A 13,930-nucleotide genomic window follows, 5' to 3' on the forward strand; every position below is an offset into this window, starting at 1 on the left:
AACAGGATTAACAGAGGGAGGTGGGTATTAAGGAGGGCATGTTATGATGAGCACTGACTGGGTGTTGTATGTAAGTGATGAATCTCTGAATTTTCCTGAAACTAATATTGCACTATACGTTAACTAACTAGAATTTAAATTAAAAGTTTGAAAAGAAAAAAAATGATCTTTTAATGAGTCATAGGTTAAGTTATTCAAGGAGAAATCTTGTTTACCTCTCCTATTATTTGTTGTTTGTTTTAAATAGGTCTTCTCCAACTAAACTAAGAAGAACATTTCTAACTCTTGTAAGAGTTTCAAGAGTTTTTAATACAGTATGAGTGAAGTGGAGAATTAAAGTAGTGGCTTATTTGTTCATCTTTGGTTGTGTTATGTATTACTACATAACAAATTCCTCCAAAAGTTAGGAACTTAAAACATTTATCTCCATGCGGTTTTTGAGTGTCAGGAATCTGGAAGTAACTTAGTTGGGTAATTTTGGCCCAGGGTGTCTTATTAGGTTATAGTCAAACTGTTGGCTGGGCCTTCAGCCTCTTGAAGCTCAATAAAGGCTGAAGGATTTTCTTCTAAATTCAGTTGTGTGGTTGTTGGCAGGCCTTTAGTTCTTCAACACATAGGCCTCTCAGTAGAGTTGCTTGACCTGGAAGCTGGCTTCCCCCAAAGTGAGTGATTCAAGAGAGAAAAGTGGGTGATCAAGATGGAAGCCACGACGTCTTTTAGAGCCTAATCTCAGAGGTGCCATGCCATCCCTTCTGTCCTAGTCTGTGCTCGCATAGACCAATCCTGGTTCATTGTGGGAGAGATACGCTACAGGGAGGTAAATGCCCTTAGGCAGGAGTTGCTGTAGCCTACCTTGGAGGCTGGCAGCAGCACCCTGCTAAGGACTCCTGCATCTGCCTCCCAGTGTTCAGAAAGACAAGAATAGGACATTTGGTATTGGCTTCTCCAGTCTGTCTCTTCCTCTGCTATGTCCCCCTTTCCCTCACCAAGGGGGGACAGAAGGGTGATTTCTCTCTGCTGCTAGAATCGGCAGTTTTCTCTCTACACCTTCCCACCTGGTGACCTTCTGAGTATGCTTCAAGGCCATGAAACTCAACATTGTCTCTATCCTACTCCTCTTGAAGAGTAGTTTGAGCTTTTTGCCGAATGTGTCCATATTTTTTTATTAACCGAATTGTTTCTCCATCACAGGATACAGCTATGAGCAAACTCTGGTTCAAACAAGATGATAAGTTTTTCTTGCCAAAGGCTTGTCTCAACTTTGAATTTTTCAGGTATGTTAAATGAATCTAGCTACACAGTTTCTTATAAAAATCAATAATCTCATTCCTAAAAGTTTTCTTTGCTTCCGGGAGGACCCATGTGTAGAAATGGAAGGAACTAGAGTTACATAGCCTGGACCAGGGAGGGCTGCTGCTGGTAAGGGATATTGTAAAAGTCGAGGTTGTCAAGTCTTCCTTTGCACTGGTGAGCACACCCTTTAACTGACATGATTTCTGTTAGCCATCTTGAGGACCTTCCTAGCCTTCAAAACTTTGGATCCTGGGGAGGTTGTAGACTCCTCCAGAAATTTCATTCAGGAAAAGTTAAATAATTGAGGGTGTTTTCTGTTGTAGCTTCAGTTTTGTATTTCTGAAACTTGCTCAGAGGAGGAGGTGGTAGTTACTAAACCATTTGGAGTCCTTTCCAGCCTTTACATGTCTGAAGCCCTTAGATATTGTTTTCTCTGTTCTTGGCATGGCCACTTAAAAGTGATTTAATTTAAAAGGAAGAACATGTTTAGTAACATTTATGAATACTACTGTTGGAATGATTTCACAATATAAATCTGCAGCTCATCTCTGTCTCCTTTTATTTATTTGTATAGTACAGTGTACCATCCAGTTCAAATTTTACTTTGTGAGTTTATACTTAATGATTTTTTGTTTAAAATTCAATGGTGTGTGTGTATGAAATCGGTCATCACATAATGTTCACTAATTTTTATTTGATCTACTTGACTTGAAATTAAAACTAAATGCATTTTTAAATGTTTTGGAATAGGGAAAAAGAAACTCTAAATAGAAAATTAGTATTTCACCAACATGTACAGCTGAGCTTGCAGGTGGATGTAAACACTGTATTTTATAGCAGGACTTAGCCTGGAACTTCCTGAGATACTTCTCACACTAAACATGAGCTGTCTGGCTATGGCTTGGTGTTGGTAGAGAGCATTACAAAGCTGGTTTTATTTTTTGATATTCAGAGTGATATTTGTAGCATTCCAAGCAGCTTGTCACCACTTTCCCATTTGACTTATATGCTTATGAATTTTTTTACCTTTTGAGAGACCGTTTGATAGTTTTGCTTCCTGAAATTTCCTCTCTCCGTGTTCTGCTCTTCCTAGAGTTCACACTGTTAGGTTTCTTATGTATTCTTCAAGACATTTTCTGTGTGTGTACACCTTTTAGTATTTTCAGAAACCGGGTTATATTATCCATTCTTAGATACAGTTTTAAAAACTCTGAGCATGCAGCACCTGAATACAAAATAATATTTTTTAATTAACAAGTGAACCAGAGTTTGAACATTGCGATTTAATCATGTTCTCTCTTAGAGCTCACCAGCGCAGCTGCTGTGCATGCAGCATTTTAGGACACTTTTTGCAATTGCGTTCTAAGCTTGAGCCATATGGCTCTGAGCTCCCAGACTTGGCTTTTTCTGGCTTTTCACATCCACCTGAGATTGGCACATAGGTGCCTGTGGGTCTAAGTCCTTCCTAGATTCTCTTTTATTTGATAATTTTGCTTTTGTGAATTGTGCTCTGAGTTTCTGAGCTGTTGTTTGCCTAAAGAAGGAAGTGTGTCATGTATATAATACAGTACTTTAATTGTACTATATACAGTACTATAATTGTCATGTATATAATACAGTACTTTAAAAACAGTGACAGAGCATCCATTTAGATTTTCCAGATGGAGAATGTTTATGTAGTTACAGAATTTTCTCTTTGATTTTAGTTCTTAGTGGCTAAGCTTCTTCTATTTTTTTTTTTAAGCTTCTTCTATTTTTGCTTCATTATCTGGTTTGACAAAATTGTTGCCTTTTCCATCAGTATATTGGTTATATTTACTGTGCTACAGATAGAGTGAAACTTTAATTTGCTGCCAAACAAGCCAAGCAGGCACCTTGGGCTCAGGTCCTTTGCACTGGCTGTTTCCTCAACCAGCCCCACCCAGATATACCCAGAGCCTGTTCCTTTGCTTCCTTCAGGTCCAGGCCCAGGTGTCACCTTATGAGAGAGGCATTGATTATCTTATGTAAATTAGCAATCATCCCACCTTACTACCACTGCCCTTCAATCCTATTCCTCTTACCCTGCTTAATTTTTTTCATAGCACTATCCCCACTTGATATATTAAGATTTATTCTCTCTTCCAACTAGACTATTAAACTCGGTCAGGTCAGTGGCTTTGCCTGATTTTATTCCCAGTACCTAGAGAAAGGCCTAGCAGTAGGCTCTTCTGAGTCATACCTGCTTCCATGTATTACAGTAGTAAGCATGTACACATTTGTTGAGTGAATGACTTTTATTTGTCATAAAGATAAGCAGTGTCATATAATCAAATGACTTTGTCACTTGACTTGCATTTGAATCCTAATTCTGCCACTACCAGCCCAGGCGACATGCAGAAAACTGTGTTTCTTATTTGGGAAATGATTCAAGTTAGGGGATCACTGTGGTCCTGTTTAGCTTTTGCACTTTCTGATTGTTTCCTCATGTTGGTTGTTCTTCTTCATTTAAGTTTTTATTTTTTTTTAATTTTAATATTTTTTCCTATCTCTGTCTGCAGTTATATGGTGGGAATTATCAATTATTTTACTGACAGTGCTGTAGCTTTATTGGTTTGTAGGGGAACTCAGATATGAGCTAACATTTCACAGGTATCCGTTTTTCCTGTTTAGTTCAAAAATCACAGCACACAAACTTCTCAGTCTCATACTCATGTCCACCCAGAGTATGGCTTGCTTAAAGGGAGGAGGACATTAAATGCCAGATGAGCTCTGTCGGCCATGCCTCCTTTTTTTTTTTTTTTTTTTTTTTAATTTATTTTTTCATTTTAAGTCGCCAGTGTGGGACTGGAGCTCACGACCCCAAGATCAGGAGTCATGTGACTTCTAACTGAGCCATCCAGGCACCCCAGCATGCCTTGTACTTTCATCCTCAACGCAGGCTTGCCTTTTGGCCTGTCCCCACTCCTTACCTGCATTTCTAATTTGTCAGTCTGACCGCACACCATCTGGGGCAAGCAGTCGCTTCTCCCTCCTCGGCACCACCAGAACGTTCACATGGCATACTTCAGGCTTCTTTTTCAAACATCTTGTATTTTTTTGCCTCCCGAGAAGAACAGACTCAAGAATTCAAACCATATCTTCAGGAAATGATATTAACCGATGTTCAGTTTCTTGCTCCATCTCGAAAGGCCCCATCACATTGGGAAGTAATAAATCAGCTATTTTACTGTCAACATTTTCTTCCAGCCCATTTGCTTATGTGGACCCCTTGCACTGTAACATGGCCTATTTGTACCTTGAGCTCCTCAAAGACTCACTCAACGAGTATGCATATGCAGCAGAGCTAGCAGGCTTGAGCTATGACCTCCAAAATACCATCTATGGGATGTATGTAAGTACCCACGTCTTAGAGCCTTCCACTCATCAACATTTTTTTATATTGATTTGATGGAAGCGTTTTTGATTGAGGGTATGAGTTTAATTTCTTTTTAAAAGAATATTTATGGCTAATCATATTTTCTCATTTAATTTTTCAGTTAGCTTTTATTCTAAGTATTCAGTGATTACATTCACATTATGCAAATTTTCCTTGATTTCTGTGTTTTTTGTTTTTTTTTTTAACATCTTTCATCAGATTGTCTTATTTTTCTCCTCAAACAAAATGGGACCCTGATTGAGGTTTAGATCTCACCCATTCTCTATGTGAAATCTCGGTCTTTCACAACAGAATAATGTCTTCTGCCATTGTAAAACATAAGGTTGGCTGATTCTGTTTCCCTAGACATTGAGATCATGAGGCTGCATATCCATACTCTTCGGTCATGTTTCTTCATTACCATGCCACTGCCTGAGGTATCAAAGCATTTCTTTTGTTTTTCTTTTTGTTAGTCGCTACATTTATGCTGATCCTCTCCATTGCAACATGACATACCTGTTTATCAGGTTATTGAAGGATGATTTAAAAGAGTATACATATGCAGCACGCCTCTCAGGTTTGAGCTATGGCATTGCATCAGGGATGAATGCAATACTTGTAAGTAAAATGAAAACCAAAGAAAAGGCGCCACACCATTTAAGTGTTATGTTGAGCTTGGGAAAACTATTAACTTCTGCATTTTTAAACGAGAAGGTTGATGGTTTTTTCCTTGCACCTTTTTAATGATTGAAGAACTCAAATTAGTAGTAGTTCCACTAATGAATGATTCAGTAGAGTTTAGTGCAATTTGTGAACATGTATGTGTGCTACATTTATTTGCATGTTCCTCTGTTTGAAATGTTTAACATATTAATTCTGAAAGCATGTTGTTCTTCCCATGTGCTTGCGTGTATTAACATCCATAAGTGAAAGATATCTGTAGTTACTGTTGTGGTGCTTGAATTTTACTCCTATATAAGCTTCTTTTATTTTTGCTGACAGCAATAGAAAGCTCCTGTGTTCAAATACATTTGATGTTTTCATTTAATTTATTTTGTAGCATGCACCATTAACTACTTTTAAGTGTGTTTTAAAATAATCATTATTAAAAAAAATCCCCAAAAATAACTGGATTTTTTCCCCTGAAACTATTTCTGATGTGTTTCAACTTCTATCTCATTTCCAAATTAACATTCCTTCCATGGCACACATTCATCTTCACTTTTCTTGAAAAAATATTGTATGTTTTAGTAACAACTGAAATGAGAGCATGTGCTGTGTACTCTGTACTCCTCTTAATCAGTTCTTATACAAAAGGTTTTAGGGTTTTAAAATTTTTATTTTGCAGTGCTTCCCCCCCACAACAAGTAAAATTTCTGGTAGCTTTCATTTAATGTGTAAGTATGTACATAACTAACCATTTTCAGAGTCTAGGGAAATTTGAAGCTCAGAGATCAAAGTAAATTCCAAATAGAAAAGTAATAATCTATTGTTTATTTTTTGCTCTTGAGTTTTAGTAGCATATTACAATTAAAATGGATCATTTTTAATTCATGACAAAATGAGCTTTCTGCTCATTGTAAATCTAGTTCCCATGGTACATGATGTGGCCTCCATAGTCAATAAGGGCCTTCACTCCTGAGATTCTTGCCCGTCATTCTGTGTAAGGTAGAGGCTTTCATAGTTCTTCAGTTGCAGTAGGTCCTCTATTGCTGTGGGTGCCACCGTGTGGAAGTACAATAGGCAGCCCCTGCTTAACAAAAGTGTTAGCTTTTGGAGACTATTAAAGTAAATTGTCCCAAGGCAAAAATCCTGATGATACAGACCGTGTGTCTTCATAGTACATCTGTTTTGCCATTGGCTTTTGATACATCAGGAGACTCATCAAACAAGCAAGTGGTGAGACATACGGATCCTTTTAAGGCAACACTGAATGACAAAAATGGCAAAATGCCACAAAAATATACATGCCCACACACAAAATTGGGGCTGTCTGATTTCGCCAAAGATGATTTTTAAAAAATATTTAAACAATTTTGAGACATTCCTAACAGTTCGCTAGATGATAACTACTGGTGATTTTTACCTTCTTACCACGTCTCTAAAAACCACCTTAAGCCTGGCATTCCTTGGAAGTTATTTTTTAAGATTAAATTTAAAACACATTCTGCAGTTAATTTTGATTTAATGAGAATTGAATTTTGATGATGTGGTGTGTTCTGTAATCTTGCATCAGGTGAGTTTTCTGATTATTGCCTTTGTTTAAGAATAACAAAATTAGGATTTTGGGTTATTAGTAAATAAAGATGTAAATAAAGATGTTCTCTTCCTAAGTTAAATTATATTTATGAGAAGATAAATTAGTTGAATTTCTTCTTCACTTTTATTTTAATATACCTGGCTTTGGATTTTCTCAGTGTTTAAAAATCAAGCTTAAAGTGTTTATTTGGAAGGTTTTTTTGTGATATTTTTAGACTTCTAATACTCTGAACTCTTTTTTGTAGCTCTCGGTGAAAGGTTACAATGACAAGCAGCCGATTTTGCTAAAGAAGATTATTGAGAAAATGGCTACTTTTGAGATTGATGAAAAAAGATTTGAAATTATCAAAGAGGCAGTAAGTTTTCTGAACTCACTTTTGTAATCTTGTTGTTGTTCATAAGGTGGTAATTTTGCCTTATTTCAAACATTTTTAAGAGGAGAGGAGGGAAAGCACTGCTAACCCTATGGCAGGCCTCTCACTCTGTCTTTGCTAAGTCCTTTCCTCTACCCAGAAGTGACCCCTGGTGACTCGGGGACACCTGACCCTCAAGAGCTGGGGATGTTGCAGCACTGACTTTCAGAGAGAAGCCTGAGGTAGACCTAGTAGCTGCGAGAGACCCCTTGAAACTTTCATCCCCCCTCCACTTCAGAAGGACACATGATTCTTCAGACTGAGGTCTGCCTGTCATGAGAACCTTGTCACATGAGTGCAAACTATTTAGGCTTGAGGTGTCTTCCAATTAAACTCAACTCTTAGTTGGCCTGATAATGGAAATATGGGATAGATAACAGTTTTAAAAGCCAAATTGTGACCTTAATTGTACACCAAAAGAAAAATCACCATTGGGGCGCCTGGGTGGCTCAGTGGGTTAACCCTCTGCCTTCGGCTCAGGTCATGATCCCAAGGTCCTGGGATCGAGCTCCGCATCAGGCTCTCTGCTTGGTGGGGAGCCTGCTTCCCCCATCTCACTGCCTGCCTCTCTGCCTACTTGTGATCTCTCTCTGTCAAATAAATAAGTTAAAAAAAAAAGAAAAGAAAAATCACCATTTTCAAATGTAGTTTTTGGATGAAGATCCAATATTTTGCATATGTAAGTGGACTTGCTTGCTTATACAGACTTTTGGAATGTCCTTATGGTACAGAATCCAAGGACACGAAGAGATGCAGGCCCTGAAAACTGGAGATGACTTTTTGAGGGTTGAAAGATGTCCCACAGGAGGACACTTAGAACACATGTCAGATGCTGTGGATAAAGCAGCAGCCCAGATAAAGAAAAAGCATGCCCTTTAATTAAAGGTTCAGAGAATATTTGAGTAAGCCCCATTCTAAATTACCTCACTTCAAAAAGGAGAAAGAAGCAAATATTCCTGTATCCCAGTAACACAGGATTTATGCAGAATAAAGTTTGATTATAGTTGATCTTTTCAAATGATTTTAAAAGGACTTATAAAATTAATGAACCTGTGTCTTCCTTCACTAGTATATGCGATCGCTTAACAATTTCCGAGCTGAGCAGCCTCACCAGCACGCCATGTACTACCTCCGCCTGCTGATGACTGAAGTGGCCTGGACTAAAGATGAATTAAAGGAAGCCCTGGATGGTGAGACTTTTTCTGCTTATAAGCCTCTTCATTTTTTTCTAAAATCATTTTGATTTATCCTGATATCTAGTGTTTATGTTTCTAATAACTTCTAGTTTTATTAAAGCCAGCTGTGCATATACTTTTTTTTTTTTTTTTTTTTTTAAATAAAAATAGTGGTGCCCTTCGAAGTGGCTTTCATATTCAGGCTGTGTTGCCACATTTGCTGCTTTCAACCTGGACCCATAGCAGTTAGTTATTGCTGTTCATAGATTTCTGCAGGTGACTAAAGGTTTTGACCAAAACACTTAACCTTATTAATATTGAAGTTTTCAGAAGAGGATAAAAGGGCTGAGGTTGAAAGTCTTGACATGTAGGAATCGTGCTCAGGCATCTGAACCTCTGTTAGTTAAACACAGAAAAATGTGTAAAGCCTAAAGAGTCATCCTCTGTTGCTTTTTTTCTAAAATCTCAAATCTAGTTTTCATAGGTTTCATTTGAAAGTCCTAAATTCCTTGAGGGCAGTGATTATGCCTTCTTGTTACCCTCTTTATTTGGTATCCAGTGCAAAGTATGTCCTCAGTATGCATGTAATGAATGCCTACTGAATGGAATGAGATTACTTCAGGATTGTTTCGTTGGGAAGAATGAAGACTGATAGTGCCCTTTATTGTTTTATCTGTCTCGCTTCTCAGCATTACTTCACCAACTCATCTTTTCCCCCACATGCTCAGCAGTAAAAGAATACTGTTGAATTTTTAATGACCTTGTATGACAAGTCCTTACTTATTATGTAAGTATAATGCTTTTGATGTCTTCAGTGACAAATCAAGAGCAGAGTATTGACAGTCATTTTAGTGGTTGCCTCAGTCATTGGGTAGGCATATAGATTATAAAATTCATTAACTAGAACTAATGCATTTTTAATTGGGACAGTTAATATACTTCACAAAATGTTTGAGTCATGTCTAGTTAATAGCAAGAGTTTTACCTTTTAAAAAAAAAGCCACATAATTGATTTTAAAACTATTTTGAAACTTGAACCTGTACTCATTACAATCAGAAAGCAAAAATGTTGGGTTTTTTCCTCCCTTTGTTAGATTCTGGGTCAGATGGTATATTAATTTTAAGCAGAATAAGCTCTAAAATATATCATAGGCATATGAAACCTTAAATGTGTTTTTTATAGAGAAAGCGCTTTTTTGGTTGACACTCTCTGCTCAAAAAATAATCCTTCTGTTGCGGCATATGTGTATACTCATACAGTCATCCAGGAATGTTGATGTTTCAATGTGAGAGGCTGGCTCCCTCATGACTGTCAGTCAGTCAGTCAGCCGTCCAGGTGCTGGGGTAGCAGGAACCTCAGAGTTCAGTTCGGTCCCACAACACTTACCGACTGCCTGCTGTGCACCAGGCCCTAGACTTCAGGTGCTTGAGATAAACAATGATCAGTTATAGTTGGGGTTTCTTGGTTCAGGGACCTCCAGTCTAGTGGCCAAGCCTGAACATAAACAGATCATTTCAGTGTAGGCAGAGAGAGTAGGTGTTGTGATAGTGATCTGCAGAGCATGCTCACAGGGTCTGGAGAACAAGCGTGTGCTTCAAGATTAGTGAAGCCAGGGGTTACATGCCAGCTCTACAACTTACTAGCTTGATGCCTTTGGAAAGAAACTTAAATTATCTTCCCTTGGGTTCTCTCACCTTTAAAACAGGGGTTGTGGTGCCTACTTTGAGGTTTATAAGATAACACATATAAAATGACCTATAGTAAGCACTGGCTAATTCCCTTCCCGTGTCTCTGAATTTTAGTCACTGTTTTTAGCATCCACTGCAGCAGTTACTAGTATGATGTCCTAATGGAGAAGGGACGACTCTTTCTTACTGAAGAAATAAATAAATGCATGGAAAAGGAATGAGGGGAAAATCACTGTTAATGATGCCATAGCAGTAATTGACACAGGCAGTGTGCACCAATGGATGCTAAAATTAGTGAGTAAGGGGAAACAGGGTGTTATTTGTATAGTCTCAAAGTACATTTCCCCCCAAATAAATATTTATTAATCACAATGGGAAAAGTTAGCGTTGATGGGCACATGGCTTGACCTAATTGCTTGTAGAACATGCATGAGTTACTCTGTTTTAACTGAAAGATGAAACAGTGCACTTACAGTAAAGACATCTGGCAGACAGCACTGTAAGCAAGTGGTCATTGTTAACATCACCAGGATGACAGCATACCAACATCCTGTTCCCCTTTTGTGATACATTGATAAGGACGCATTACCTCTGTGGTACTCTTCCTAGTAGTTGAGTGTTTAAGCTCAGTTTATCATGGGAAAACACTAGACAGATTCAAAGGACATTCTATAAAGTAACTGAACAGTACTTTCAAAAATCTAAGGATCGTAAAAGTCAAGGAAAGACAGGAATTGTCCTAAATTAGAGGAGACCTACAGCACTAAGGACATGTTACTAAAATACAAGGTGAAATCATGGGTTACATCACAGAACAGAAAAGGAATATTAGGAAAAACTGAAATCAAATATATACTCCATTGGTGACTAGTATTGGAGCAGGGTTAATTTCTTAGTTTTGACCATTGTGCTATGGGAAGCTCCCAATATTCGGGGAAACTGGGTAAAGCGCATATGGAACTCTGTACTGTTTTTGTAGCTCTTCTGTAAGTCTTCGGTTAGCTCAGGGTGGTTTCTTTTGAAACCTCATAGGTAGAGCTCACTATTTTTTTACACCTTTACAGATGTCACCCTTCCTCGCCTTAAGGCCTTCATACCTCAACTCCTGTCACGGCTGCACATTGAAGCCCTTCTCCATGGAAACATAACAAAGCAAGTGAGTGGTTGAGGTTCTAGCAGACTTGTATGGATCAGTGTAAGAGATTTTCTTTACCCTGGCCTAAAACTGTTCACCACCACAGTGTGATTATAAGCACATTAGTGTTGACTTCTCTGCTCTATGGAGGAAGATAGAACAGCATATGAGAGGGTAGAATGATGGTGGTCAACTGTGGACCTACTTTCATGGCTGCCTCCTCCACTCTTGCCACCTTGTGCAGTCACAGGAGGAAATGGAAATAATAATCCTTACCCTGTGTAGGACAGCAGGACTGTGTAGTGCATAAGAGCACATGGCGTGCAATCAGCCTGCATTCAAATCCTGACTCTGTCACGTACTAGATACTTATTCTTCCAGAATGTGTTAACCTCTCAGTACTGTTTTTTTTCATCTGTAAATTAGAGTTTAAAGATTAAATTAAATGGTGCATGCCAAAGGTTTAGCACATGGAAGGCATTTTGGAATTCCCATTCTGGAATTCTGGCAGCCTCTCACAAGACCTCACACTTTCGGGATGCCTGAGTGGCTTAGTCAGTTAAGCGTCTGCCTTTGGCTCAGGTCATGATCCCAGGGTCCTGGGATGGAGTCCTGTATCAGGCTCCTTGCTCAGCGGGGAGCCTGCTTGTCCCTCTGTCTGCCACTCTCCCTGCTTGTGCTTGCTTGCTTTCTCTCTCTGTCTCTGACAAATAAATAAATAAAATCTTAAAAAAAAAAAAAAGACCCCACACATTCCCTACTACTCTGCTATACTGTCTCCAAAACAGTGTGCCTGAGGTCAGATGCTAATAAGTAGCAGAGACAGGATTTTTTAACTAAGGTCAGATTTATTTATTAAAGATTTTATTTATTTTTAGAGAGAGAGAGTGCACACGATTGGGGGTGGGGTATAGGTAGAGGGAGAGAATCTCAAACAGAATCCCCACTGAACACCGAGCCCAATGCAGGGCGGGGTTCAATCTTAGAACCCTGAGATCATGACCTGAGTTGAAACCAAGAGTCAGGCACTTAATCAACTGAGCCACCTAGGCACCCCAGTTGTATTTCTTAAAAAGCCTTATGCTCACTCACTTCCTTTGCTTTGTGTCTGTGGTCAGGGTCATTCACTTGGGACCAACTTTCCATCACCAGTACCTCTCCAGCTTTGGCGGTACCTTTTCCTACAGCACTGAGGTCATTGTCGATGCTGGTCTGGGTCCGTTTTTCTTCACCTCTGCCACACTGACTGTATTACCAATTGATAAATTCAGTTTTTACCCATTTGAGTAGGATCAAATATATTTAAGGTTTAAAAATCCATTTTTATGATAACTAGTTTATGTTGTTTTCATATTGCATGGGCCACCACCCAGTATGTCATTTTTATTCTCACAGAGGACATTTGTGGTTTTGTAATGCGCTATGCTCTTTTCCCACAGGCTGCACTAGGAATTATGCAGATGGTTGAAGACACCCTCATTGAACATGCTCATACAAAACCTCTCCTTCCAAGTCAGCTGGTTCGGTATAGAGAAGTTCAGCTCCCCGACGGTAAGTTGGATGTCTTAACTTTGGTACCGGACTGCTTTGACATAATGTTGTGGGTAATTACAGGTGGGTTGAAGTCACTTGGATGATAACATAAGTTTTATGGTGAAGATCTACTGGATCCTCTACTATTCATAGAAATATGGTTAAAGAGAATTAATTCTGCCGGAAAATTCTCTGCAGTAAGGCCAAAGAGGTGAAATTGGAGGTAGGCAGTAATTTTAAGAGAATGACATCGGAATTGACTGGCAGTTGAATGTAGAAGAGTTAGGAAGTAAGAAAGGTACAAAGCTGAAGAAGTGTTGACTGTGAAGCATGAAATAAAATCTATTTATGAAAAATGGAAACTAGAGTCATAAAACTGAATTGGAGGCCCATAGGAGTCTTTGGCAGAAATAGTTTTAGGAAACTCACAGGTGCAGACAATAGCATGTATTCATTACATGCATATTTCATAAGGAATTAGCATAAAAGAATGGGTAATAATTAATACACTGGAGTTTGCAGTGTTGGATTACTTTTGTATTAACAATGGTTTCTTTTCATAGAAGAACTCATTAAGCATTATTTTCACTTATTGTTCAAAATTTTGTAATAGGTAATAATTAGACCAAGGATGAGAAGCATTGATTTTTTTTTTTAATGTGTTCTTTTTGTTGTTGTTTTTAGCTAAATGGGATGTTGGCTATTCCCCATGCATGCGTGGTCTGTGCTCCAAGCCAGGCACCCCCCCGCCACACACACACATACACTATTTTATCTGTCTGAAATAGTGCTCCCTTTCCTTCTCTCTTCCTTATCGACATCTGTACCCTATTCTTCCTTCCAGGCCCCATCTTACTAGCCACCCATTCCACTAAAATTTTCCTCAAACTCCCAGCTGGAAGTAGTCCTCCTCTTCCGACCTCCCAGCACAGGTTTTCTGAAGCTTTCCTTGTTGAAGATGCTGAGCCATTCTTCTCTTGCATTGGGATTGAGCTGCATCTCCATCTCCGTTGTTGGACTGTACAGTCCTTAAGGT

At 38.7% G+C, this 13,930-nt stretch overlaps 1 protein-coding gene across 5 annotated transcripts in view; it reads left to right on the plus strand.

The window, feature by feature from the left end:
* Positions 1–13,930, plus strand: part of IDE (insulin degrading enzyme) — a 116,429-nt gene that overhangs the window by 88,959 nt on the left and 13,540 nt on the right. For 4 of the 5 annotated variants that reach the window (XM_032836371.1, XM_032836389.1, XM_032836398.1 and 1 more), the window contains 6 exons: positions 1,192–1,274; positions 4,522–4,666; positions 7,195–7,305; positions 8,432–8,552; positions 11,291–11,382; positions 12,801–12,912. In XM_032836371.1, coding sequence (XP_032692262.1) covers positions 1,192–1,274; positions 4,522–4,666; positions 7,195–7,305; positions 8,432–8,552; positions 11,291–11,382; positions 12,801–12,912 — 664 coding nt within the window. Of the gene's footprint in view, positions 1–1,191; positions 1,275–4,521; positions 4,667–5,163; positions 5,309–7,194; positions 7,306–8,431; positions 8,553–11,290; positions 11,383–12,800; positions 12,913–13,930 lie in introns of all 5 variants that reach the window. The other variant, XM_032836381.1, reaches the window with a different exon arrangement.

This window comes from Lontra canadensis, unplaced genomic scaffold, assembly GCF_010015895.1.
Source record: "Lontra canadensis isolate GAN:19392208 unplaced genomic scaffold, GSC_riverotter_1.0 scaffold3, whole genome shotgun sequence".
NCBI classification, from domain to species: domain Eukaryota; kingdom Metazoa; phylum Chordata; class Mammalia; order Carnivora; family Mustelidae; genus Lontra; species Lontra canadensis.